Source organism: Nerophis lumbriciformis, linkage group LG04, assembly GCF_033978685.3.
Source record: "Nerophis lumbriciformis linkage group LG04, RoL_Nlum_v2.1, whole genome shotgun sequence".
Lineage (NCBI taxonomy): Eukaryota > Metazoa > Chordata > Actinopteri > Syngnathiformes > Syngnathidae > Nerophis > Nerophis lumbriciformis.
The window spans coordinates 1,399,974-1,427,500 of NC_084551.2; the positions used below are offsets into that span (position 1 = coordinate 1,399,974).

The 27,527-nt window shown below is 39.7% G+C and overlaps 2 protein-coding genes across 4 annotated transcripts in view; one reads left to right on the plus strand and one right to left on the minus strand.

Annotated features, from left to right (window-relative positions):
- Positions 1–269: 269 nt before the first annotated feature.
- tlr21 (toll-like receptor 21) lies at positions 270–14,981 on the plus strand. 2 transcript variants are annotated; one of them, XM_061947242.1, is made up of 3 exons: positions 272–300; positions 648–691; positions 10,715–14,981. In XM_061947242.1, the coding sequence occupies exon 3, from the start codon at positions 10,778–10,780 to the stop codon at positions 13,736–13,738; it is 2,961 nt and encodes a 986-aa protein (XP_061803226.1). In that variant the 5' UTR covers positions 272–300; positions 648–691; positions 10,715–10,777; the 3' UTR covers positions 13,739–14,981. The 2 variants fall into 2 exon arrangements, with proteins under 2 accessions (XP_061803234.1, XP_061803226.1); XM_061947250.1 differs by lacking the exon at positions 648–691 and having other exon boundaries at positions 270–300.
- A 150-nt stretch (positions 14,982–15,131) lies between these two features.
- The window catches only part of prr19 (proline rich 19), a 13,976-nt gene continuing 1,580 nt past the window's right edge, over positions 15,132–27,527 (minus strand). Inside the window, exons 3-5 of one of the 2 annotated variants that reach the window (XM_061947263.1) lie at positions 21,348–22,345; positions 15,902–16,026; positions 15,132–15,829 (exon numbers count right to left, since the gene is read on the minus strand). In XM_061947263.1, the coding sequence (XP_061803247.1) occupies positions 15,281–15,829; positions 15,902–16,026; positions 21,348–22,338 (1,665 nt within the window). In that variant the 5' untranslated portion in view covers positions 22,339–22,345 and the 3' untranslated portion in view covers positions 15,132–15,280. The remainder of the gene's footprint in view (positions 15,830–15,901; positions 16,027–21,347; positions 22,346–27,527) is intronic. The other variant, XM_061947271.2, reaches the window with a different exon arrangement.

The following is a 27,527-nucleotide window of genomic DNA, read 5'->3' on the forward strand; positions in this document are numbered from 1 at the left end:
GGTGGATGGATGTTGAAATGAACCATTTTCTTATTTGCACCTGCATGTCTGTACCCTTCCAATAAATACATTCTATGCAAAAAAAAAAGTGAGTGTGACTTCATTTCTACAGAAAAACTATTGTGCGTGCATATCTTCACATGCTGTGTTTTCACTCTTGCAATTCAATACAGCTCTTTTGACATTTTGAGGTTGTTGTTTTTTTTATATAGAAGTGGATATGAAAGGAAACACAAAGGTCCTCTTCCTCTTTCTTTTTTAGAAGAGAAATGAGAAGGCAAGACACGATTATATAAACGGGTAAGTAGAGTATACCAGTGTGATTTAATCTTGATGTTTTTTTTTATTCATACAATATGCAAAGAATGTGTAAAGGTGTGCTTATGTCGCAATAATTCATTTTGAGGAATAGAAAAATGGATGCTTTTTTTTCTTCTTTTCGGTAAGTCATTGCCATATAAATGTTACAGCTGAGAGAATTGTGTTACAGGTATGTACTGCTGGAATATACAGATGATACGGTTTACAGAGTGTAGCTTTTTGTCATGTTTGGTATCTTGCAGTGAACTTAGCCGAGGGAAAAGGGAAATGAACACTAATGTGCAGTAATAAGGACATGACCTGATATTTTCACATCACTCTGATAGATGATCGGACCAGGAAGACCTCCGAACTGTGGACTTCGGCTCTGGTAAAAAAAAAAGCTCATGCTTAAAATCTATCAATGGGGTTAAATGATATAGAATGTATGATATAGTATAATAGCATAAGCTTTATGGGCATCTTTATTGTCAGACAAGTTCAAAGTCCTTTTTCCCTTAGTTGTGTGGTTCAGTTATATGGATTCTGCTTCACTATAAAGTACATTACATACTACTTTTGGACTTTTAATTGTCCTTGAAAAAGGTGATCTGCTCCACCAATGTCCTCTATGACTATGACTGAAAAATGGGAAGATTCTGATATAGATTTTTTTTTTTTTTTTATCATGTTTGGTCCTGTTCTCAGGATACATATAATTTTAGAACATCATTAAAAAGTAAACTTGGCGAAAGCTTTTAATTTCATAATACCGTATTTTCCGCACTATTAGCCGCACCTAAAAACCACAAATTTACTCAAAAGCTGACAGTGCGGCTTATAACCCGGTGCGCTTTATATATGGATTAATATTAAGATTCATTTTCATAAAGTTTCGGTCTCGCAACTACGGTAAACAGCCGCCATCTTTTTTCCCCCGTAGAAGAGGAAGTGCTTCTTCTTCTACGCAAGCAACCGCCAAGGTAAGCACCCGCCCCCATAGAACAGGAAGCGCTTTTTCTTCTACTGTAAGCAACCACCCGCCCGCGTAGAAGAAGAAAAAAGAGCGCGGATATTACGTTTCATTTCCTTTGTGTGTTTACATCTGTAAAGACCACAAAAAGGCTCCTACTAAGCGACAGGTTTCCTGTTCATGAAAAGACGCAATCTCTCCATCCGCACACGGACTACTATTTCACAGCAACTGCCTAAAGACTTTCAAGAAAAGCTGGCTACTTTCCGTGCATATTGTAAAAACAAGATAGCTGAAAAAAAGATCCGGCCAGAGAACATTATCAACATGGACGAGGTTCCACTGACTTTTGATATTCCTGTGAACCGCACTGTGGATACAACGGGAGCACGTACGGTGAATATTCGCACCACAGGGAATGAGAAGTCATCCTTCACTGTGGTTCTAGCTTGCCATGCTAATGGCCAGAAACTTCCACCCATGGTGATATTCAAAAGGAAGACCTTGCCAAAAGAGACCTTTCCAGCCGGCGTCATCATAAAAGCTAACTCGAAGGGATGGATGGATGAAGAAAAGATGAGCGAGTGGTTAAGGGAAGTTTACGCGAAGAGGCCGGGTGGCTTTTTTCACGCAGCTCCGTCCATGTTGATATACGACTCCATGCGCGCCCACATCACGCTGGTTTTTAATATATTATTAAAGTTTGACTGACCTATCTGACTGTTTTTTTGACATTCCTTTAGCGCAGTTAGATGCGGCTTATAACACGGGGCGGCTTATAGGTGGACAAAGTTTTGAAATATGCCGTTCATTGAAGGCGCGGCTTATAACCCAGGGCGCCTTATGGTGTGGAAAATACGGTATATGAATATTTCCAACAAAACTAATACATGTTGATAGTGTTGTCCCGATACCAATATTTTGGCACCGATACCAAAAAGTATTTTGATACTTTTCTAAATAAAGGGGACCACAAAAAATGGCATTATTTTATTTTAACATTAAACATATGTTTATTATTGCAATTTTGTCCTAAAATAAAATAGTGAACATACGAGACAACTTGCCTTTTAGTAGTAAGTAAGCAAACAAAGACTCCTAATTAGTCTGCTGACATAAATTGTGTCATTTATCATTCTATTATTTTGTCAACATTATTAAGGACAAGTGGTAGAAAATGAATTATTTCATTTACTGTTAATATCTACTTACTTTAACTTTTAGACTTAGACAAACTTTAATGATCCACAAGGGAAATTATTCAACACAGTAGCTCAGTTACAATGATGGAAAGTGTAAGGATGGAAAGGACAACGCAGGTATAAATAGACTAATATAGCGATAAAAAATCTAACATATACAGGTAAAAGCCAGTAAATTAGAATATTTTGAAAAACTTGATTTATTTCAGTAATTGCATTCAAAAGGTGTAACTTGTACATTATATTTATTCATTGCACACAGACTGATGCATTCAAATGTTTATTTCATTTAATTTTGATGATTTGAAGTGGCAACAAATGAAAATCCAAAATTCCGTGTGTCACAAAATTAGAATATTACTTAAGGCTAATACAAAAAAGGGATTTTTAGAAATGTTGGCCAACTGAAAAGTATGAAAATGAAAAATATGAGCATGTACAATACTCAATACTTGGTTGGAGCTCCTTTTGCCTCAATTACTGCGTTAATGCGGCGTGGCATGGAGTCCATGAGTTTCTGGCACTGCTCAGGTGTTATGAGAGCCCAGGTTGCTCTGATAGTGGCCTTCAACTCTTCTGCGTTTTTGGGTCTGGCATTCTGCATCTTCCTTTTCACAATACCCCACAGATTTTCTATGGGGCTAAGGTCAGGGGAGTTGGCGGGCCGATTTAGAACAGAAATACCATGGTCCGTAAACCAGGCACGGGTAGATTTTGCGCTGTGTGCAGGCGCCAAGTCCTGTTGGAACTTGAAATCTCCATCTCCATAGAGCAGGTCAGCAGCAGGAAGCATGAAGTGCTCTAAAACTTGCTGGTAGACGGCTGCGTTGACCCTGGATCTCAGGAAACAGAGTGGACCGACACCAGCAGATGACATGGCACCCCAAACCATCACCCAACCATGCAAATTTTGCATTTCCTTTGGAAATCGAGGTCCCAGAGTCTGGAGGAAGACAGGAGAGGCACAGGATCCACGTTGCCTGAAGTCTAGTGTAAAGTTTCCACCATCAGTGATGGTTTGGGGTGCCATGTCATCTGCTGGTGTCGGTCCACTCTGTTTCCTGGGATCCAGGGTCAACGCAGCCGTCTACCAGCAAGTTTTCGAGCACTTCATGCTTCCTGCTGCTGACCTGCTCTATGGAGATGGAGATTTCAAGTTCCAACAGGACTTGGCGCCTGCACACAGCGCAAAATCTACCCGTGCCTGGTTTACGGACCATGGTATTTCTGTTCTAAATTGGCCCGCCAACTCCCCTGACCTTAGCCCCATAGAAAATCTGTGGGGTATTGTGAAAAGGAAGATGCAGAATGCCAGACCCAAAAACGCAGAAGAGTTGAAGGCCACTATCAGACCAACCTGGGCTCTCATAACACCTGAGCAGTGCCAGAAACTCATCGACTCCATGCCACGCCGCATTAACGCAGTAATTGAGGCAAAAGGAGCTCCAACCAAGTATTGAGTATTGTACATGCTCATATTTTTCATTTTCATACTTTTCAGTTGGCCAACATTTCTAAAAATCCCTTTTTTGTATTAGCCTTAAGTAATATTCTAATTTTGTGACACACGGAATTTTGGATTTTCATTTGTTGCCACTTCAAATCATCAAAATTAAATGAAATAAACATTTGAATGCATCAGTCTGTGTGCAATGAATAAATATAATGTACAAGTTACACCTTTTGAATGCAATTACTGAAATAAATCAAGTTTTTCAAAATATTCTAATTTACTGGCTTTTACCTGTATATGAATATATACATAATGTGTACAGAATAATATATATACAGATATATTATATTATGTCTATAACATATATACAATATATACCAATGACCATGTACAATATTACAGTATATGTGACAGCAGCAGCATAAAATAGAGAGTAGATCCAGCAGGAAATACAAACCCCGTTTCCATATGAGTTGGGAAATTGTGTTAGATGTAAATATAAACAGAATACAATGATTTGCAAATCCTTTTCAACCCATATTCAATTGAATATGCTACAAAGACAACATATTTGATGTTCAAACTCATAAACATTTTTTTTTTTTTTTGCAAATAGTCATTAACTTTAAAATTTGATGGCAGCAACACGTGACAAAGAAGTTGGGAAAGGTGGCAATAAATACTGATAAAGTTGCGGAATGCTCATCAAACACTTATTTGGAACATCCCACAGGTGAACAGGCAAATTGGGAACAGGTGGGTGCCATGATTGGGTATAAAAGTAGATTCCATGAAATGCTCAGTCATTCACAAACAAGGATGGGGCGAGGGTCACCACTTTGTCAACAAATGCGTGAGCAAATTGTTGAACAGTTTAAGAAAAACCTTTCTCAACCAGCTATTGCAAGGAATTTAGGGATTTCACCATCTACGGTCCGTAATATCATCAAAGGGTTCAGAGAATCTGGAGAAATCACTGCACGTAAGCAGCTAAGCCCGTGACCTTCCATCCCTCAGGCTGATCAACAAGCGACATCAGTGTGTAAAGGATATCACCACATGGGCTCAGGAACACTTCAGAAACCCACTGTCAGTAACTACAGTTGGTCGCTACATCTGTAAGTGCAAGTTAAAACTCTCCTATGCAAGGCGAAAACCGTTTATCAACAACACCCAGAAACGCCGCCGGCTTCGCTGGGCCTGAGCTCATCTAAGATGGACTGATACAAAGTGGAAAAGTGTTCTGACGAGTCCACATTTCAAATTGTTTTTAGAAACTGTGGACGTCGTGTCCTCTGGACCAAAGAGGAAAAGAACCATCCGGATTGTTCTAGGCGCAAAGTTGAAAAGCCAGCATCTGTGATGGTATGGGGGTGTATTAGTGCCCAAGACATGGGTAACTTACACATCTGTGAAGGCACCATTAATGCTGAAAGGTACATACAGGTTTTGGAGCAACATATGTTGCCATCCAAGCAACATTACCATGGACGCCCCTGCTTATTTCAGCAAGACAATGCCAAGCCATGTGTTACATCAACGTGGCTTCATAGTAAAAGAGTGCGGGTACTAGACTGGCCTGCCTGTAGTCCAGACCTGTCTCCCATTGAAAATGTGTGGCGCATTATGAAGCCTAAAATACCACAACTGAGACCCCCGGACTGTTGAACAACTTAAGCTGTACATCAAGCAAGAATGGGAAAGAATTCCACCTGAGAAGCTTCAAAAATGTGTCTCCTCAGTTCCCAAACGTTTACTGAGTGTTGTTAAAAGAACAAGCCATGTAACACAGTGGTGAACATGCCCTTTCCCAACTACTTTGGCACGTGTTGCAGCCATGAAATTCTAAGTTAATTATTATTTGCAAAAAAAAAATAAAGTTTATGAGTTTGAACATCAAATATCTTGTCTTTGTAGTGCATTCAATTGAATATGGGTTGAAAAGGATTTGCAAATCATTGTATTCCGTTTATATTTACATCTAACACAATTTCCCAACTCATATGGAAACGGGGTTTGTAGAAAATGGACATTATATTTTCTATTTCCTGCTGTCACATATACTGTTTGAACATGTTCTATCCACAGTTCTGTTAAAATGTAATAATCACGTATTCTTCTGTTGTTTGGATGCTTTACATTAGTTTTGGATGGTACCACAAATTTAGGTATCAATCCGATATCAATCATACATTGGTCATATTCTAAGTCCTCATGTCCAGGGACATATTTCCTGAGTTTTTAAACATAATATACATTTAAAAAAAACTAAGAAGATGCACTGCACTAAAATGCCCATAAAGGTGATGTCTCCTGCTTGTTTGAAAACATAACAAAACGCCACGTGTAGAAATCATGATAGTAAATGAGTATCTCCATGGTGATACTCTGTATATTACATGCACAATTCCCATTTAAATAAGATGGTGTGTGCCACTTTTCAATTGCACAGGCAGTCCTAGTAGATCACACAACACGACCAATAATAGTACACGCTATTTTGTAGATTGCACATGCTGTTTAGCATGAGGTATTTGGAGCTTAATACATTTCTTGGGGGTTTTGCTCCCATTGTTGTACAATTACAAAAAAGTGTTTTGTATTGTTGTCATTTCCATTGTGGGAGATAAACAACATCATCACTCCAGGGCTGATCCAAAGAAGTTCCATCCCAAGTTAGTAGTAGCCCAACACCAAATGTACTCATTTCAAATGTTTTAATTATTCAAAACCGTCTAAATAAAATGTGGCGCTCGCATTAAATGTCAGCAGTTGTTGTTAATGAATAGCTTAGCTTCACCTTGATTAATGCTGATGTAAGGTATTTTATTGATCAGCAATCAAGCACACCGTTCAGAGTCGTCTTATATTCGGGTCAATGCAGTAATACTCATTTATTACACAACGGTAGCTTGGGATACGAGTTTAATTGGTTCTGTGACGCAGCTCCTACATGAAATTGGGAAACGGCTTCGCCTATTGATATTCATTGAAATCAATTTAATCATTCCTTTAAAAAGAAAACCAAACTTTTAGATCAGAAATATTATATAAAAGTAATACAATTGAGTGTACTACAAATAACTACAGTAGTTTTATGAAGTAATGTAACAATAATATACATCAGTGGTTCTCAAACTTTACCACCTTAGGAAACACTTGGCTCTTTAAGTACAACCATATTGACACTTATGGTGGTAATATATGCCTATGTATTCATTTAAACAAGACAGAGGTTTTATTTAATGAGCATATTTAATATTTTTGGCCACTGTACCATTACAGTAATAATGTGTTTGAATATAGGAAAATAAAACACAAATCACTTAATTGATTCTTTGGCGTACCTCTAATTGGCGCCCGCGTACCACTCGTGGTACACATACAACAGTTTGAGAATTACTGATGTACAGCGTACTGCTTTTCCGTCAAACACACCATCAGAAGCTTCTCCATATTTCCATGGAAAAATGTCCGGCGTTTAGACATTTTAAACTCCTTTATCGAATCGTTCTACTCGCTCTACGCTCAAACTACATCACCAAGTCTCCTACGGGCTCGGTTGTGTTTTTGATGATTTACTTTTTTAATTCAATGAATGTTATGCACTTCTTTCTCAGCACTATCCTTCACACTCACTTTCTTTGTTCCAATGGTTGGAAAAACAAAAGGTATGTCGATCTCTGGCAATCACTTATTGCTAGCGAGACTTGATATTTTGGTCGGTTCTTAGGGGGTTTACAACAACTAGTGATGGGGAGGCTCAGAGCCCACATTTTTGTTCATAATCTAAGGCAGGGGTGTGCAATTAATTTTTACCGGGGCCCGCATGAGCAACCTGAGCACTGCTGGAGGGCCACACCGACAATATTTCAATTAAATTTTGCTCAAAATATTTTTGATATACCGTAAGATAAATAGTAATAATAATAATTTAATTTAACCTAACTTAACTTTATACAAAAGCAGATTGCTTTTGATGGTTTTATTTTTAACACTGTCTTACACAACACTTCCTGATGTATAATACAATGCAAAAATGTCAATTTCTGTCACTTTATCCTGCATCCTCTTTAAAAGTCCAACATTTTTCCCCGTCAGATTTGGACAACCATCTGTTGTCACACCTGCCAGCTTGTCCCATTTCAGTCCAAACACGCATTTACCTATGTGAACAAGTCATTACCTGTGGTTGTCTCTTTAATTGACTGCATGGCTGCCAGCTCCTCCGTGATTTCAAAGTCTGCAGTTATCCCACGTAAGATGAGCAGCTGGGCGGTGTCACGTACATCGCAGCTGTCATCCAAAGCCAGCGAAAAACAGTCAAAGTCGGCCGTTCTGTTCTTCAGCTGAAGCTCCAAGTGTTTCCAGCGATGGTCTCAACTAAGGCTGAAACGACGCGTCGACGTAGTCGACGTCATCGGTTACGTAATTACGTCGACGCCGTTTTTGTGCGTCGGCGCGTCGCATATTTACGTCACACTACTGTCATGGCGGAGCGCAAAGCAGACGATGCGAGCGAGGGGAAAAAAAGCACACCAAAAGTCGTCAAAAGTGTGGGAGTATTTCAATAAACGGCCTAATAATGTTGTTGTATGCACACTGTGTCGAGCGGAAATGGCCTATCATAGCAGCACAACGGCTATGAACGAACATTTGAAAAGAAAACCCCCGACAGCGTTCTTGCCATCACCATCAACAAGTCAATCGTCCGCGTGCGTATACGTTGTCATTATTACACAAAAACATGAATGTGTCATTTGTATCTGCGTTGTAAATTCATAAACTAAAGCACCGTTTCGCTCTGAGAGGCGCGTTTGGCGTGCCTGTTCAGTGTTTACAAAGACGCGCTCCTCTTTAACGCTGTGGAGAGGCGGCGGCGAGCGAGCGGCGAGGCGGGGCGCGCCGGGAGCGACGCCGCAATCGTGCCCAGGTGCGCGACCCGCGCAGTTGGAAGAGAAAAGACTTTGTGTAAAATTAAAAGATTGTAAACCTGGCAAAGCCGTCTGGCGTTCAGTCTGTCGGTCCTGAAAGAACCCCACGGCACAAGACGTGTCACAAACGCTAACGTTAATTAGTTGTGCAAATACCTTTTACAACATTAACAGTTACATATACTATGTACAAACCAACAATTAACTTTCACTTTAATCATACTATCATTGTTGTGTTATTAAGCAAAATAAGCAATACTTTTACTTTTGTTGAAATGTTTACACTGTACACTTTTTTGTATTGGATGTTTAGCTTTATTTTTGCACATTTTAGCAAATAAGCAATACTTTTACTTTTGTTGAAATGTTTACACTTGTTACAGAATATTTCCGTTTTGCACTTTTTTGTATTGGATGTTTATCTTTATTTTTGCACATTTTAAAGCAAAATAAGCAATACTTTTACTTTTGAAATGCTTATACTATTCCAGAATATTAAGATTTGCACTGGATGTTTACTTTTATATTTGCACATTAAAAAGCAAATAAGCTACTTTTAATTTTGCTAAATGTTAAAAGTTTTAAATGTTTACATTGTTACAGAATATTTTGTCATGTTGTTGTCAATGTTGACTGAGTGGCCATACTTTTTTTTTTGTAAATAAAAGCCATGCCTTTTGAAAAAACTGGCCTACATTTATTTTTTCCTCTTCATTTTAAATTTAAAAAAAAAAATCGGTAAAAGGAAAAATAATCTATAGATTAATCGATTAATCGAAAAAATAATCTACAGATTAATCGATAGAAAAATAATCGTTAGCTGCAGCCCTGGTCTCAACCCGCCTCGTTACAGTGCGTCGGGAGAGTGACACGTTCTCAAATGCGCCCCTCTTCTCCGGGCATATCAGCGCAACAGAGTCCAATAAGCACTCCTTAATAAACTCTCCGTCAGAAAACGCCTTACTTTTTCTGGCGATTTTGTGAGAAATTACGGAACTTGTCCTGACAGCTGCATCTCTGGGGGTGTGAAATTTGGCAAAAAGTCCTTGTTGGGTTTGCAGTTTTACCATCAACGCATCAGCCTCCCTTGCACGCGCTTCATCAGACAGATTCCGGTATTTTTCCTCGTGCTTCGTGGTGTAGTGGCGATTCAAATGATATTCTTTAAACACAGCAACCTGTGTACCACAAATTAAGCACACGGCTTTACCTTTCATTTCTGTAAAGAAATACTTGTCAGTCCATGTCTTGTTGAAAACACACCATTCGTCATCAACTTTTCTCTTTTTAGCGTCTCGGGGATAACCGGGCATCACTTGTCGCTGTGCACCTTCACTCACAGGTTACACACGGACATACGCCCATAAATAACACTTTTCAAAATAAAAGCAGCACAGTTGTATTGCACGCACGACATAGATGTTTTTTTTAAATTTATTTTGTAATTTGGGATTGCTGCTGTTCACATTCACTCACAATCGCGCACAAGCATACGTCCACACGGAAGTAATACAAATAACGCTTTTCAAAACAAAAGCAGCACCGTTGTATTGCACACTCGACATAGATACTTTTTAAAATGTATTTTTTAATTTATGATTGGCCTCACGCGGGCCGGACAGGGACGCACAAAGGGCCGTATGTGGCCCGCGGGCCGCAGAATGCCCAGGTCTGATCTAAGGCATAACCATTGGCCATGAGACAGCTTGTATTCTGAAACAATTGTAAGCTGGGGCACTCTTAACCCGAGGTACCACTGTGTATACACATCACATTTCTGTTAAAATGAGTGTTTGACGTTTAGTCAAATATTTGGCATCACTTATCTCTAACGTGTGCCATATCCCAGCAGATTTACCTTGACGAACATCCAAAATTGACATCGAAGGGAGACTGAGGACGAGAACAAGACGCCATGGCATGTGGACACCGCCAGTTGTTGCAACTTGTGGTGGCCCTCATAGCAGCCCAAATGGTGGCCACGTACACCTACCAAAACTGCATCGAGGACCAGCACTCAAAAAAGCAAAGCTTCAAATGCATGAACCGGAAGAATGCAAACATATCCGCCATTTTGTATGGCCTCCCAGAGTCTGTCGTCAATCTTACCATCTCGAGAAATTATATCCGGAAAATTCCAGACAAGGCCTTTATTAATTTCCACAACATTCAGCAGCTCCAATTGGACAACAACCACTTGAACACTATCGACGAGTTTGCTTTCCACAACTTACATCAACTTCAGTATCTTAATTTGTCCTTCAACAACTTATCCCAACTGAGCTCCTCACTCTTTAGGAGCCTACAGAATCTCACTTTTCTCTCGCTGAGAGGCAATAAATTACAGCAGCTGCCAGAGGAGATTTTTTCGGCTGTCTTCAAGCTCGACACGTTAATACTGACGAAAAACCTCCTAACCAGCTTTTCAGCGATTGTTGAGTCTGTGTCACACTTAAGCAAACTGCAAACACTGGACCTTTGTTTCAACAAGTTGACCTCTCTGCACCACTCCAATGTTTCCCTTCCCAAATCTCTTGGTAAATTATTAATCTGTAATAACAATCTTTCCAAATTAGAATGTGATACTTCCTTCCTCAGATGGGTTTGGCTTTTGGATCTGTCTTACAATTCCGAACTACAGGCAATGGCCTTTAAGGGAATGGACCTTATGCGAACCAACTACCTGAACCTGCGCTCAACCCGGGTAAAGGTAGCGACGCTTTTAAACATCACCAAGATCAACTTTGGTCATGTGGACTTTACTGGCACAGGTCTACACAATGACAGTCTGCTCAGGGAGTTGTGCAAGATGCTGAGTTGTAAGGTGCCAAGTATTAAAAAAATGCGTCTGGGTGTCAATAACATTAGAATCCTAGACTCGGACACACTGTCTGACTGCCCAAAGATCAGTGAGTCTCTGGATCTATCACACAATAGTCTGACTTCAAGGAACAATGACGGATTACACTGTTTTGGTTTTCTGGGGAAGAATGTTTTTTTGAAAAACATTAACTACGAACATAACCATCTGACAGCCCTGAAGACTTGCAGGATAAAGAAGCGTTTCTATAGTATTGAAAACCTCAGCTTCCGCTATAACCGCATCTTCTCGATCAGTAAAAATGCTTTCATTCACACACCAAACATCATAACCCTACAGTTAAACATCAACAATGTTGCTTTACTTGATAAACATGCGCTGGGTGGACTAAAGAGGCTTGAGACGCTGCGTTTGGACAACAACCTCTTAACCGACTTGTTCCAATCCACTTTTAAAGATTTGATTGCTCTGCAAACCCTCAACCTGCGCAACAATCGTATATCGGTCATTTTCAACAAAACCTTCCATAGCCTTGGCAAGCTGACAATACTGGACCTCGGGGGGAATAAGATCAGTAATTTTCAGTCATCTGCACTTATGGGACTCAAAAGTCTCTCAAAATTCTACGTGGATGGAAACAATCTGAAAAATATTGACATGTCTCTCCATCACGTATTTCAGGATACACTGACAGTGTTGGACTTACAAAAAAATTTGATTCGCTTTTTAAAGCAAAATGTCAAACCACCATTTGTGAACTTCAGTAAACTTCAAGATTTGAAGTTGGGTGGCCAGCGTCCACACGGCCTCACGCTTTTGCCTCCCGCTTTTTTCCGCGGCCTCGGCAACCTGACTTCTCTTTATCTCACCAACAACCAAATCTCTGACATTGCAGACAATGCCTTTGACGACCTGACAAGTTTGCACTTCCTCACGCTGGATGGGTGCTGCAATGGGAATATGGCGCTGAAACCGGGAGTCTTTAAAAACCTTAAAAAATTGGCCGTATTTATTTTAGAGAATGCTGGTATTCAGACCTTCTCAAAAGATGTTTTTGGCAATCTGACCAAGTTGAACAAGCTGCAGCTCAATCACAACGGCATGCAGAGCTTTGATGTCGAGGCGTTGGAAAGTCTTCCCAGTCTGCGCTACTTGGACATACGCAACCTCCCTCTCAGTTGCACCTGCAGCAACAGCTGGTTGCAAAACTGGACGCTGAACAACCCAAATGTCCAGGTGGTATACGTTTACAATCTGTCGTGCCCAAAAGGTGAGAAAGACAGCTTCTACAACTATGACACCAGAGTCTGCTACATCGACCTCGCAGAGTATCTTTTCTTTAGCACAGCAGCCGTGGCCGCTCTGTTCATGGCCGTCCCGATACTTTACGTCAAGCTTTACTGGAAAATGAAGTATGGCTACTATGTGTTCCGTTCCTGGTTTGGTGAGCAGTGGCGCAGGCTTAAAGAGGAGGAAGAGAACTGCGCGTTTGACGCATTTATTTCCTATAACTCCAACGACGAAGAGTGGGTCATGGAGCAGTTGCTGCCCAACCTGGAGGGCAACGGCTCGTCATTTAAACTTTGCCTACATCATCGGGACTTTGAGCCTGGCCGGGACATCGTGGACAATATTGTCACAGCTGTGTACGGTAGTCGCAAAACCATTTGTGTCGTGAGCAGGAATTTCCTCCAAAGTGAGTGGTGCTCCCTGGAAATCCAACTGGCCAGCTACCGGCTCTTTGACGAGCACCGAGACGTCCTCCTGCTCATCTTCTTGGATACTATCACCGAGCGCCAAATGTCCTCTTACCACCGCATGAGGAAGGTCATGCTGAAGAAGACGTATCTGCGGTGGCCCGGCTCAGATGGCATTAATCCCATGGAGGCCCAAGACTTGTTCTGGAATCAGCTTCGTAGGGCGATGAAGACAGGGAGCAAAGTGGAAACGGAGTCCGATGACGTCGAAGACGGTGGTGCTGCTCCGGACAACTACGATTTCAGAGATTCTGATACTCACACTCTGATTGCCGACGAAAACTTTTATGCATCTTGAAATTTGATCTGTATGTCTTTCTACAACACTGTGATATTGCAATGCTTTTCTAGTTTACTGTACAGTAGAACCTTCAAAGTCAAAACCCATCCATCCATTTTCTACCGCTGGTCCCTTTCGGGGCCGCGGGAGCCTATCTCAGCTACATTCGGGTGGAAGGTGGCGTACACTCTGGACAAGTCGCCACCTCATCGCAGGGCCAACACAGATAGACAGACAACATTCACACTCTAGGGCCAATTTAGTGTTGCCAATCAACATATCCCCAGTTGCATGTTTTTGGAGGTGGGAGGAAGCCGGAGTACCCGGAGGGAACCCACGCAGTCACGGGGAGAACATGCAAACTCCACACAGAAAGATCCCGAGCCCGGGATTGAACTCAGGACCTTTGTATTGTGAGTCACATGCACCAATTCCTTTAAATCTCTAAAAACAAGGCTCAAAGGTTTGAGTGGCATCACATTGGAGCACAACAAATCTGATGAGATTTTTTTTAAATTACAAAACATTAATTTCAGCAGTTGCTATAAAATAATACTTACCAGTAGTTACATTATCACTCTGCAAAAAACAGCCTGTAAATGGTATTTTCGAAAGGTTGACACTTAGTTTTACGATACACTTCATTTCTTTTTCCAATGATATATCAGTTAGGATTGTTCAAATAATAATAATAATAAATAATAATAATAAATAACTAAATAATTTCCAATTAGTAGTGTAAAAAAAAAATCACTTTCAGATTAATCGCGATTCTTATCTGTAACGATTCTTAATTTTAAAAAAATAAATTAAAAAATAATTTTTAAACCTTTTCATTTTTTGCCCAGTCCAGCCCCTCAGGAAAATCATATTGTTGATAGAGATGCCCATATCTGCAGTACATATTTACTATAAAAATGAGAAGTGTTGGATACTATTCTTATTGCCTCATTAGTATTTGACTTTATTACATGTTTAGGGAAGCATTTTATTAAACAGAACCAGTTTTCTTTTAATTAATTTAGAAATTGATCAGGGCTGTTTATGTATTTTATGGTGAAATGTAGTTAATCATAGAACAGCATCCAACGTTATGAAAAAAAGTATAGATTTTGAATAGAGAATCGTTTTAAATCGAGAATCGTTTCTGAATCAAATGGTCACCCTCAAGAATCGAATTGAATGGCATTGTGTGGTGCCCAAAGATTCCCAGCCCTTTTTCCTATATATATTTTATGTATGAATAAAAAACAACTTCCTGACAAAAGGTTCACTTTGGAGGTTCAAAATGTCTTGTATTTCTGTTTTTATGTTTTTTAATGATACTGAATGTTTTTTTGTTTTGTTTTTGCAAACCAGCACATTAACATGATGATGAATTCCAAATATTCTCCAACTAATGTGTTTAACATACTTGTCTACATATCCTCCATTGACGCAGAAAACACACCTTTTCTTTTAAATTTCTTTATCCCTGCAAAATTCTATGTTTTTCACTTCTATGTTTTAAATGAAAATAAATGAGCACACTGTGAAGAAAAAGAGAAGTAGTGAGTGAGTTCAATACAGTCTCATGGGGGGAAAGCACCAGCGGTCAGGGCTTGGCAAAGGTGTAAGTGAAACTGTAGGGTCTTTTTCAAGTGTGTAAGATGGCGGGAAGTGAATCCTGTCGCTTTGGCGAGAATAGAGGGATGTTAATGTGGGAGGCTGACTGAACTGGCTGAACAGCGGCGGATGACTTTGGGCAGAGAAAGTCGGGGCAAAATAATATTTTTCACTTTCAAGTAAGTCACGCTCGAGGGGAAACTGTTCTAATGAGTATCTACCTGTCGGGTCATGGCAGCTCTTGTGACTCCTCCTCTCGTCTCTGAAGCTGTCCTGGAAGGGATTGAATGCGGCCGACATTTCGCCTCCAGGCCGGTCAAAGTGGAGGTGCTGAGGGGCCGAACTTTTTACTCTCCAGGCAGGAGACGTGGCAAACAGGTGATGACTCGACGATGCCGTGGAGGAGCCAAAGTCCATTCTGAAGTCCGGAGACAAACTCGGTCTGAAGATGTTTTCTAAAAATCCGGCCGAGGTTTCCATGGGGCTTGCTGGCCAGCCAGCTGCCTTCACAGGAGACAAAAGTTGTATACATCAAGTCATTAAAAACGGCTTGTCAAGCACATTTTGAGCACCTACTGTGGGCTGTGGACTGAGCTCCCAAGGAAAATGCTTCCTTTCTGGGGTTTCCAAAGCTGTAGCACCCTTGGTGCCAAAACAGGACTGGACGACAGAGGTGATTTGAAAAGGTGCTGGGAATCCGTCTGGAATTTTTTTTTTTAAATATAAAAAAAACTGTCATTATCTAGTCTACAATACAGACAGAAGACATACAATCAGACAAAATTCATCATCAACAGTATGTAGATCCTAGATGTTATTTTTCATTGTCTTCATCAAAATATTGCAACTTTATTATGCTTTCATTTTTCAGGTTAGTGAAGATAAGCTCTGAATCGTTTTGGGAGAAATTGTTTGGTGCCACTTGTTGATTTGCATGTACATTACAAATCCTCAGACCCTGGGCCGGCCCGTGGCATAGGCCGTATAGGCAAATGCTAAGGGCGCCGTCCATCAGGGGGCGCCACGCCAGTGCCACAAATGTTGGAGAAAAAAAAAGAAAAAAAAAAAGTTGGTATTCCATCCATCCATTTTCTACCGCTTATTCCCTTTGGGGTCGCGGGGGGCGCTGGAGCCTATCTCAGCTACAATTATTATTTCTAAATACAAAAAATAATCCCACGTTAATTAAAATGCAAAGTAAAGCCCCCCCCCTCCCCCGCACGGTGCGCCCCCTCCCTTCCCGTATCATGACTCTTTTTGGACGTCACCACATCAAAAAATCAACACAAGATGTCAAAACGGCCAAAACTGTCAGGTGCCCAGGGAAGAAAAAAGAGAAAAGAAGAGGAGGAGAAACGAGAAAAGACAGAGGTAGCAGGTAGGTAACGTTAGCCTACATGAAATTATTTGTCTGTTACAGAATGTGATAGTAACCTGGCTTTTTAGCATTAAGCTAATGTTACATGATTCGGCAATTGCTAATCAATAAATAGCTAGTTCTGTTTTAACGTCGGGTTAATATTGTGGAGGGGGCTAAATTGTTATGGAAAATAATAATGTAACGTTAGGTAATTACAGTACTCCCACCTTACATTCCTCAGGGACATTTGTATTAGATCTTTTAAGCAGGTGTTTTTTGTTTACATTGTTATTGCCTTCTGGTTAGCTAATGTTTGCCCTGCAGGTAATAGTCACTTGTCCACCCCTTTATATATTAGGTATAGTTGTAAGTAAAAAAAAAAAGGTCAAAGACAAAGCTATTCGGTTTCTTGTGAGTATATACACTTCACTGCCGATGTGGGGGGGCGCCACCTAAAATCTTGCCTAGGGCGCCAGATTGGTTAGACCCCATCTTCTCTCTATTTTATTTTTTTAGAACTTATTTTTTTAATCTCGTTCACTTTTTTTTTAAGGAAAAAAAAACACATCTTTAATTCAAATCACAGGCTGCATCGCTCAAAACAGGAAACTACTTATATAATTATTTCGGTATTTATAGGCAGGAAGTGGCATGTACTGCCGCTATTTGACGACCTGCTGAACATTCTGTAGTGGTGTTTGACGTCACATTTATGATTACGCCTTCCTCTTTCAATATGAGGAGAGTGTTCCAGACTACTTTATTGTTCCAACATATTATATTAGCATTTCCTAACTGATTTCTACACTCTAACATTTAAATGTGACTTTAAAATAAGGCTGAAACGACGCGTCGACGTAGTCGGTTACGTAAATACGTCGACGCCGTTTTTGTGCGTCGGCGCGTCGCATATTTACGTCACTCTACTTTACTGTCATGGCGGAGCGCAAAGCAGACGATGCGAGCGAGGGGAAAAAAGCACGCCAAAAGTCGTCAAAAGTGTGGGAGTATTTCAATAAACGGCCTAATAATGTTGTTGTATGCACACTGTGTCGAGCGGAAATGGCCTATCATAGCAGCACAACGGCTATGAAGGAACATTTGAAAAGAAAACCCCCGACAGCGTTCTTGCCATCACCATCAACAAGTCAATCGTCCGCGTGCGTATACGTTGTCATTATTACACAAAAACATGAATGTGTCATTTGTATCTGCGTTGTAAATTCATAAACTAAAGCACCGTTTCGCTCTGAGAGGCGCGTTTGGCGTGCCTGTTCAGTGTTTACAAAGACGCGCTCCTCTTTAACGCTGTGGAGAGGCGGCGGCGGCGAGCGAGCGGCGAGGCGGGGCGCGCCGGGAGCGACGCCGCAATCGTGCCCAGGTGCGCGATCCGCGCAGTTGGAAGAGAAAAGACTTTGTGTAAAATTAAAAGATTGTAAACCTGGCAAAGCCGTCTGGCGTTCAGTCTGTCGGTCCTGAAAGAACCCCACGGCACAAGACGTGTCACAAACGCTAACGTTAATTAGTTGTGCAAATACCTTTTACAACATTAACAGTTACATATACTATGTACAAACCAACAATTAACTTTCACTTTAATCATACTATCATTGTTGTGTTATTAAGCAAAATAAGCAATACTTTTACTTTTGTTGAAATGTTTACACTGTACACTTTTTTGTATTGGATGTTTAGCTTTATTTTTGCACATTTTAGCAAATAAGCAATACTTTTACTTTTGTTGAAATGTTTACACTTGTTACAGAATATTTCCGTTTTGCACTTTTTTGTATTGGATGTTTATCTTTATTTTTGCACATTTTAAAGCAAAATAAGCAATACTTTTACTTTTGAAATGCTTATACTATTCCAGAATATTAAGATTTGCACTGGATGTTTACTTTTATATTTGCACATTAAAAAGCAAATAAGCTACTTTTAATTTTGTTAAATGTTAAAAGTTTTAAATGTTTACATTGTTACAGAATATTTTGTCATGTTGTTGTCAATGTTGACTGAGTGGCCATACTTTTTTTTTTGTAAATAAAAGCCATGCCTTTTGAAAAAACTGGCCTACATTTATTTTTTCCTCTTCATTTTAAATAAAAAAAAAAATCGGTAAAAGGAAAAATAATCTATAGATTAATCGAAAAAAATAATCTATAGATTAACCGATTAATCGAAAAAAATAATCTATAAATTAATCGATAGAAAAATAATCGTTAGCTGCAGCCCTACTTTAAAACATGGCCTTTACAGTTTCTAAAAGTTTTACGACAGCAACAATTTGAGCCTGGAACACATTGCTTTTACAGCACTTACCTGAAAATAAGGCGGAAATTTTTTCCAGGCGAAAAAGTCTGCAAAAGATGAGTCGTCTTATATTTGGATTTGGGATTTAATCATGCACCCCAACAACTTCTCCTCATGCATACCTATCAACCCTCCCGTTTTCCAGGAAAGCATGTTATCCTTTTCCCCCCGGCATTTTGCAGTTTCCGTATTTTTACCTTCCACAGCTAGTCTAATTTAATGCTTTTTAATGCCTTTTTTTAATACATTTTTAATGCTCATGTTCTACTGATGATAGTTATTATATATACCGTATTTTTTGGAGTATAAGTCGCACCTGCCGAAAATGCATAATAAAGAAGGAAAAAAACATATATAAGGAGCCCGGCCAAACTATGAAAAAAACTGCGACTTAATAGTCCGAAAAATACGGTAGTCAAAAGCTAACAACTGTCTGTACAGACAACATTTTAGGCATTTAACAATGATAATCTTGAATAGTAGAAAAGTTTATAGTGAATTAGAATAGGCTCCCAAGACTGTTTAATCTGAAATTGTATTTTTTATTTTTCTGTAGTGGTAGCAGCAGCTGCCAGTTGTGGTGGCGTTGTGGCGACAGCAGAAGCTTGGTTGTAAGCTTGGTCACAGCAAAGAAATTTGGCCCCATAAACGCCTGCCTGCCTTTACAGTAATTGCCACCTTGTGATTAGTGAAGTTATATTTATATAGCGCTTTTCTCTAGTGACTCAAAGCGCTTTTACATAGTGAAACCCAATATCTAAGTTACATTTAAACCAGTGTGGGTGGCACTGGGAGCAGGTGGGTAAAGTGTCTTGCCCAAGGACACAACGGCAGTGACTAGGATGGCGGAAGCGGGGATCGAACCTGGAACCCTCAAGTTGCTCTCCCAACCGAGCTATACCGCCCCTTTTAGCTAATAACATGTGATTTCCCCGCATTAACCATTTTTAATGCCTCTGGACATTGAATTAAATGTTTTTTTAGGCCTAATTTAATTACTTTTAATGTTTTTCAATGACGTTTTATTATTTTACCCATTTCTTTTTTTTTTATTTGTTTGAAATACCATTTTCGTGTACTTTGTATGATTTTGTCCTGTTGTGTTAGCTTGACTATGTTGTTATTCCCACCACTAACTCAATATATTTTGCATACTTCAGCGTTTGAAATGAATAATTTGTTTTCTTTGTGCAATGAGATATGTTATTTAAAAAACATAACTTTTTTAATTTCAGCAGACATATTAGGTTTATTTGCACAAAGTATAGGTATCGACAATACCATCCTGAATTTTACTCAGAATGGGATCGAAAAGAAATTCAGTGGTATCGCACATCACTAACAAAATTGAATGAATGAAAAATAATTTTACTGACAATCAAAAAAATGGTTAAAAGTAGAGATGTCTGATAATGGCTTTTTTGCCGATATTCGATATTGTCCAACTCTTAATTACCGATTCCGATATTAACCGATACAGAGTCGTGGAATTAACACATTATTATGCCTAATTTTGTTGTGATGCCCCGCTGGATGCATTAAACAATGTAACAAGGTTTTCCAAAATAAATCAACTCAAGTTATGGGAAAAAATGCCAACATGGCACTGCCATATTTATTATTGAAGTCACAAAGTGCATTCTTTTGTTTTAACCTGCCTCAAAACAGCAGCTTGGAATTTGGGACATGCTCTCCCTGAGAGAGCATGAGGAGGTTGAGGTGGGGGGGGGGGTCGCGGACGGTGTATATTGTAGCGTCCCAGAAGAGTTAGTGCTGCAAGGGGTTCTGGGTATTTGTTCTGTTGTGTTTATGTTGTGTTACGGTGCGGATGTTCTCCCAAAATGTGTTTGTAATTCTTGTTTGGTGTGGGTTCACAGTGTGGCGCATATTTGTAACAGTGTTAAAGTTGTTTATACGGCCACTCTCAGTGTGACCTGTATGGCTGTTGACCAATTATGCTTGCATTCAGTTGTGTGTGTGAAAATCCGTAGATATTATGTTATTGGGGCGGCACGAAAAGGCAGTGCCTTCAAGGTTTATTGGCGCTCTGTACTTCTCCCTACGTCCGTGTACCACTCCGTACAGCGGCGTTTTAAAAAGTCATACATTTTACTTTTTGAAACCGATACCGATAATTTCCGTTATTACATTTTAAAGCATTTATCGGCCGATAACATCGGCAGTCCGATATTATCGGACATCTCTAGTTAAAAGAGATTAATTTTGTTTTAAAAAATTGGTGAGAACAGGTCTCCAAAAAGAAGGCATTAACTATGATTTTGAAATCCAAGAGAATTGTGGGACGGCAGTGGGAGTTTTAGCTGGCATTTAGAGCCTTGCATTGCTTACCTGGTGACCAGAGTCTGTGTTCATCTTTGTGGGCCACCTTCTGAGTCAGGCTTTGCTTTTCAAAATGGGGGCAGCAGTGTGTTCGCATGTGGAGAAGGTTCTGCTGGAGGTGTGGCCCGTGCGCTTCTTGCAGGGCGTGCAGCAGCACCTCCTTGCTCTCCGTCACCAGGTCTCGCCTCCTCATGAAGGGAAAGCGCAAAGTGGCACACAAACGCTGCCCCAACAAGCTGACGGACTTGGACAGCAAATCTTCTCTTTGAGCGTCGGTGCCGGTTTCCACGGTGACCGAGCTGTGGGGCCAATGGGCGCTCGGGCTGATAATGAGAACAGGGGGCTGGCAGTCAAGAGGGCCCTGGTTCTTGGGGGTGTGCTCCTCAGAAGACACTATCTGGGGTGGCGTCTTCTCCATTGGTTCCTGGAAGGGAAGATTTGTCTCTCCGCTGTTCTTGTGTGCTTTTGAGCTTTCACCGCTTGTTGATGAATGACGCTGTTGCTGCTGGCCCGGTGTGATGTCGAACCCCTGACTGTTACAACACTGAACTTTTTTCTTCTCACATGCGTCGCCTTTTTCAAAGGGATCATTCTGTGCATTGCTAGATGTAGAAGCTGCCTTCTTCTTCTTCTTGTGAGCCTCCGCTTCAGCGGGGACCTTGTTCTGCTGCTCCAGTAACAAGCGCTCAATGTCGATAGATTTCACCTCGTGGTTGAAGAGGCCGTGGTGACCGATGAGGCGGGCTGTCGTGATGATGCTGGGTTCTTGTGTGGGAGGAGCCACGTCCGAGCACTCCCTCCTGGGAGCGCAGCATAGAGAGTGCCGGCAGTTGTTCAGATGCGCCACGTCTTGGCTGCTGGGATGGTGGCAGTGATGCTGGTGGGGTTTGGCTTCCTTGCCGACACCTCTCATCTGGCCGCGCTCCTTACGCGACTTCAGACGCTTCATTTTGTGCTTGGCATCCGTGTCACATTTGCATTTCCCATCCATGTGGCTCATCCTGACCCTTGTGGAGACAAAACCAGGAATTCCAGTCAACTGTTCGTATTGTGTCAGTTATACAGTCGTGGTCAAAAGTTGACATACACTTGTGAAGGACATAATGTCATGACTGTCTTAAGTTTCCAATCATTTCTACAACTCATTTTTTTGTGATAGAGTGATTGGAGCACATACTTGTTTGTCACAAAAAACATTCATGAAGTTTGGTTCTTCTATGAATTTATTATGAGTCTACTGAAAGTGTGACCAAATCTGCTGGGTCAAAAGTACCTTATTTTTCGGAGTATAAGTCCCTCGGGATAGGGATGTCCCGATCCAGGTTTTTGCACTTCCGATCCGATACCGATATTGTTTTTGCATTTCCGATCCAATACCGATACTGACCGATACTGGCCTATCCGAGCATGTATTAAAGTTTAAAGTTATTTAGCCTACTTAGTTGTCAGAATCATGTTGAAAATGGTTTTAGTACTCTTGATAACAACTAGCCAGCTGAATTAGGGGAGTTTGAATAATACACAATGGTTGGTAACAAGAAACTGACCTGTTTATTCAAGGATAAACACAAAATAGACAAAATGATACATGACAAACAGAAATGGCATCATTGAACTAGGGCTGGGCGATATGGCCTTTTTTTAATATTGCGATATTTTAAGGCCATATTGCGATACACGATATATATGTGGATATTTTGCCTTAGCCTTGAATGAACACTTGATGCATATAATCACAGCAGTATGATGATTCTATGTGTTTTGATTGATTGATTGAGACTTTTATTAGTAGGTTGCACAGTGAAGTACATATTCCGTACAATTGACCACTAAATGGTAACACCACAATAAGTTTTTCAACTTGTTTAAGTCGGGGTCCACTTAAATTGATTCATGATACAGATATATACTATCAGATATATACTATCATCATAATACAGTCATCACACAAGATAATCACATTGAATTATTTACATTATTTATAATCCGGGGTGTGGAGGGGGGCGCTGGATGTAAGTGTCAAAAAGACAGCCAAAAGAGTTCGATATGAGAATTAATCTCAAGTTAAAATATAGGGTAGAAATGCACCCATTTGCAGGAAATGTAGTCTTGATTTTCTAAATTTTCTTTCAAGGCTTGCATGTCTACATTAAAACATTCTTCTTCATACTGCATTAATATATGCTACTTTTAAACTTTCATGCAGAGAAGGAAATCACAACTAAAAAAATCACAAATTTTTTCATACGGTGTTGATGTGGAAATTTTTGCCTCAGCATTTTGATGGTGTGGACGTGTGGCACCGAATGGAGATAAGCGTCTCGACAGACGTCACAATATTTGAACAATGATGACGAAAACTATTTTCTCTGTCGTGTCCGTGTGTCGAAAATTGTTATGCGCTTATTTTTTTATTAGATTTTGTGCGTGGCATAGATTTGCTATGCGCAGAGGACGTTTAAACAGTGCGCAATTGCACAGGCGAGCACCTTAGAGGGAGCGTTGCTCGCACGGCTGCGCTAGCATCACAGCTAACGTTAGCCATGCTGCTACCTCTCTGCTCGGGGAGGACGTATACGTATGTGACGTATGACGTGACAGTATGTGACGTGTGTAAGAAGGTGCACTTGCTGTCTGTGAGAGGGAGACACAGGAAAGAGTGAGAAGAGCCTGTCGTGTAATGCCAGCAGCTAAAAGCAACTGCGTGAGAATTCACAGACGTGTGGATGTGTTGAAAGTGTGCTGGAAAATGCGGAAAGGAAATTACGGAGCAGCAGAAAAGTGGAATGTATTATTTAAATCGGTGCTTTGTAAAACACGGACCGGAGTTTTTTTTTAAACTGGATCTGGATCGGCATTTTCCCATGCCTTGCCGATACGCAATTTTTGGCAAATATCGGCAGCCGATCCGATCCAAATATCGGATCGGGACATCCCTACCTCGGGAGTATAAGTCACACCGGCCGAAAATGCATAATAAAGAAGGAAAAAAACATATATAAGTCGCACTGGAGTGAGTATAAGTCGCATTGTTTGGGGACATTTATTTGATAAAACCCAACACCAAGAATAGACATTTGAAAGGCAATTTAAAATAAATAAAGAATAGTGAACAACAGGCTGAATAAGTGTACGTTATATGAGGCATAAATAACCAACTGAGAACGTGCCCGATTGTAGCTGAGATAGGCTCCAGCGCCCCCCGCGACCCCGAAGGGAATAAGCAGTAGAAATTGGATGGATGGATGGAACGTGCCTGGTATGTTAACGTAACATATTATGGTAAGAGTCATTCAAATAACTATAACATATAGAACATGCTATACGTTTACCAAACAATCTGTCACTCCTAATCGCTAAATCCCATGAAATCTTATACGTCTAGTCTCTTACGTGAATGAGATCAATAATATTATTTGATATTTTACGCTAATGTGTTAATCATTTCACACATAAGTCGCTCCTGAGTATAAGTCGCACCCCCGGCCAAACTATGAAAAAAACTGCGACTTATAGTCCGAGAAATACGGTAGTTACTTTTCACAGTAACACATTACTTTTTGGTGTAAGTAACTGAGTTAGTAACTGAGTTACTTTTGAAATGAAGTAACTAGTAACTGTAACTAGTTACTGGTTTTCAGTAACTAACCCAACACTGCTCAAGACAGCCATGACATTATGTTCTTTACAAGTGTACGTAAACTTTCGACCACGACTGTATATGTTCTTGTTATACACAAGGATTGTGAATGATAGGCACCATTCCAAAAAAAGTGCAAGGATTTAAGGGTCATCATGGAGTTGTGTTGGGACTGTTTATCATGTATTACAACTAGTGATGGGTCCGGCAACACCGATGCATCGGCGCATGCGTCGAGCTCATAGAGCAAAACCCTGTGTCGGTGCGCGTACCGCTTTTAGAAAGTCACGTGACCAATCATGAGCTGTTTTGGTCACGTGACCGATACGCCAACTGTGTCGCACTGACGCCTCCTCTGTGCCCTGTGAGCGGCTCTTTTCTACAGCCCGAGAAATAATAACTAAGAGAAATCGTCTAAAATGTAATACGTCGGAAAAACTTTTTTTTTTTTTTAATAAAAATGCGTAAAAAAAATAAAATTAAAAAAATTCCCAGTCCACAATCATCCACAACACGTTCTCTTAGATTTCCATGTTATGATACATGTTCACATTATTTATTGACTGTATCTAAAAAAGATAAAAATATATTTTTACTTAAATGAAGATATGAAATAATCCTAAATGAAATACAATGACTTGGTTTATATTATTGTATATACTAGGGCAGGGGTCACCAACGCGGTGCCCGCGGTCACCAGGTAGCCCGTAAGGACCAGATCAGTCGCCCGCTGGCCTGTTCTAAAAATAGCTCAAAGAGCAGCACTTACCAGTGAGCTGCCTCTATTTTTTTAATTGTATTTATTTACTAGCAAGCTGGTCTCGCTTTGCTCGACATTTTTAATTCTAAAAGAGACAAAACTCAAATAGAATTTGAAAATCCAAGAAAATATTTTAAAGACTTGGTCTTCACTTGGAATAAGCGGTAGAAAATGGATGGATGGATGGGTCTTCACTTGTTTAAATAAATTCATTTATTTTTTACTTTGCTTCTTATTACTTTTAGAAATACAACATTAGAGAAAAAATACAACCTTAAAAATGATTTTAGGATTTTTAAACAAATATACCTTTTTACCTTTTAAATTTCTTCCTCTTCTTTCTTGACAATTTAAATCAATGTTCAAGTATTTATTTTTTATTTTTTTTATTGTAAAGAATAATACATATTTTAGCTTCTGTTTTTTCGACGAAGAATATTTGTGAAATATTTCTTCAAACTTACTATGATTAAAATTCAAAAAAAATATTCTGGCAAATCTAGAAAATCTGTAGAATCAAATTTAAATCTTATTTCAAAGTATTTTAAATTTCTTTTAAAATTTTTGTTCTGGAAAATCTAGAAGAAATACTGATTTGTCTTTGTTAGAAATATAGCTTGGTCCAATTTGTTAAATATTCTAACAAAGTGCAGATTGGATTTTAACCAATTTAAAACATGTCATCAAAATTCTAAAATGTATCTTAATCAGGAAAAATTACTAATGATGTTCCATAAATTATTTTTTTTATTTTTTCAAAAAGATTCAAATAAGCTAGTTTTTCTTTTCTTTTTGTCGGTTGAATTTTGAATTTTAAAGAGTCGAAATCGAAGATAAACTATGTTTCAAAATTTTAATTTACATTTTTTCGTGTTTTCTCCTCTTTCAAACCGTTCAATTAAGTGTTTTTTTCATCATTTATTCTCTACAAAAAACCTTCCGTAAAAGGAAAAAGAAATGTACGACAGAATGACAGACAGAAATACCCATTTTTTTATATATATATATAAATTTATTTATTTAGCTATTCTTGTTTAAATCACACTTACGTGTAACTTACAAATGACAATATATTTATTTATTTAAGTGTGTATCAAACTGGTAGCCCTTCGCATTAATCAGTACCCAAGAAGTAGTTTTTGGTTTCAAAAAGGTTGGTGACCCCTGTACTCGGGCATAAAATCAGTGTCAGTTGAGTCGGTCCATAGGTTGCCTGTAGGGATTTTTAAAGTCCAGCAGATGTCAGTATTTAGTGACACAGTATCGACACAGTATCAATACAGTTTTGTAATGTGTCGAAACGCTTCATGACGCCTCATCAACCCATCACTAATTACAACTGTTTCCCAAGTATGCCTATGTGAGGGACAGAGGTGGGTAGTAACGCGCTACATTTACTCCGTTACATCTACTTGAGTAACTTTTGGGATAAATTGTACTTCTAAGAGTAGTTTTAATGCAACTTACTTTTAATTTTACTTGAGTATATTTATAGAGAAGAAACGCTACTTTTACTCCGCTACTTTTATCTACATTCAGCTCGCTACTCGCTACTAATTTTTATCGATCTGTTAATGCACGCTTTGTTTGTTTTGGTCTGTCAGACAGACCTTCAAAGTGCCTGCCTTACTGGTGACGTTTCACTTCGTTCCACCAATAAAATGCAGTCACTAGTGACGTTTGACTCCGTTCCACCAATCAGATGCAGTCACTGGTGACGTTGGACCAATCAAACAGAGCCAGGCGGTCACATGACCTGACTTAAACAAGTTGAAAAACTTATTGGGGT

Coding starts and splice junctions, on each gene's coding strand:
- tlr21 (XM_061947250.1), top strand. CDS start 10,778: ATGGCATGTGGACACCGCCAGTTGTTGCAACTTGTGGTGGCCCTCATA.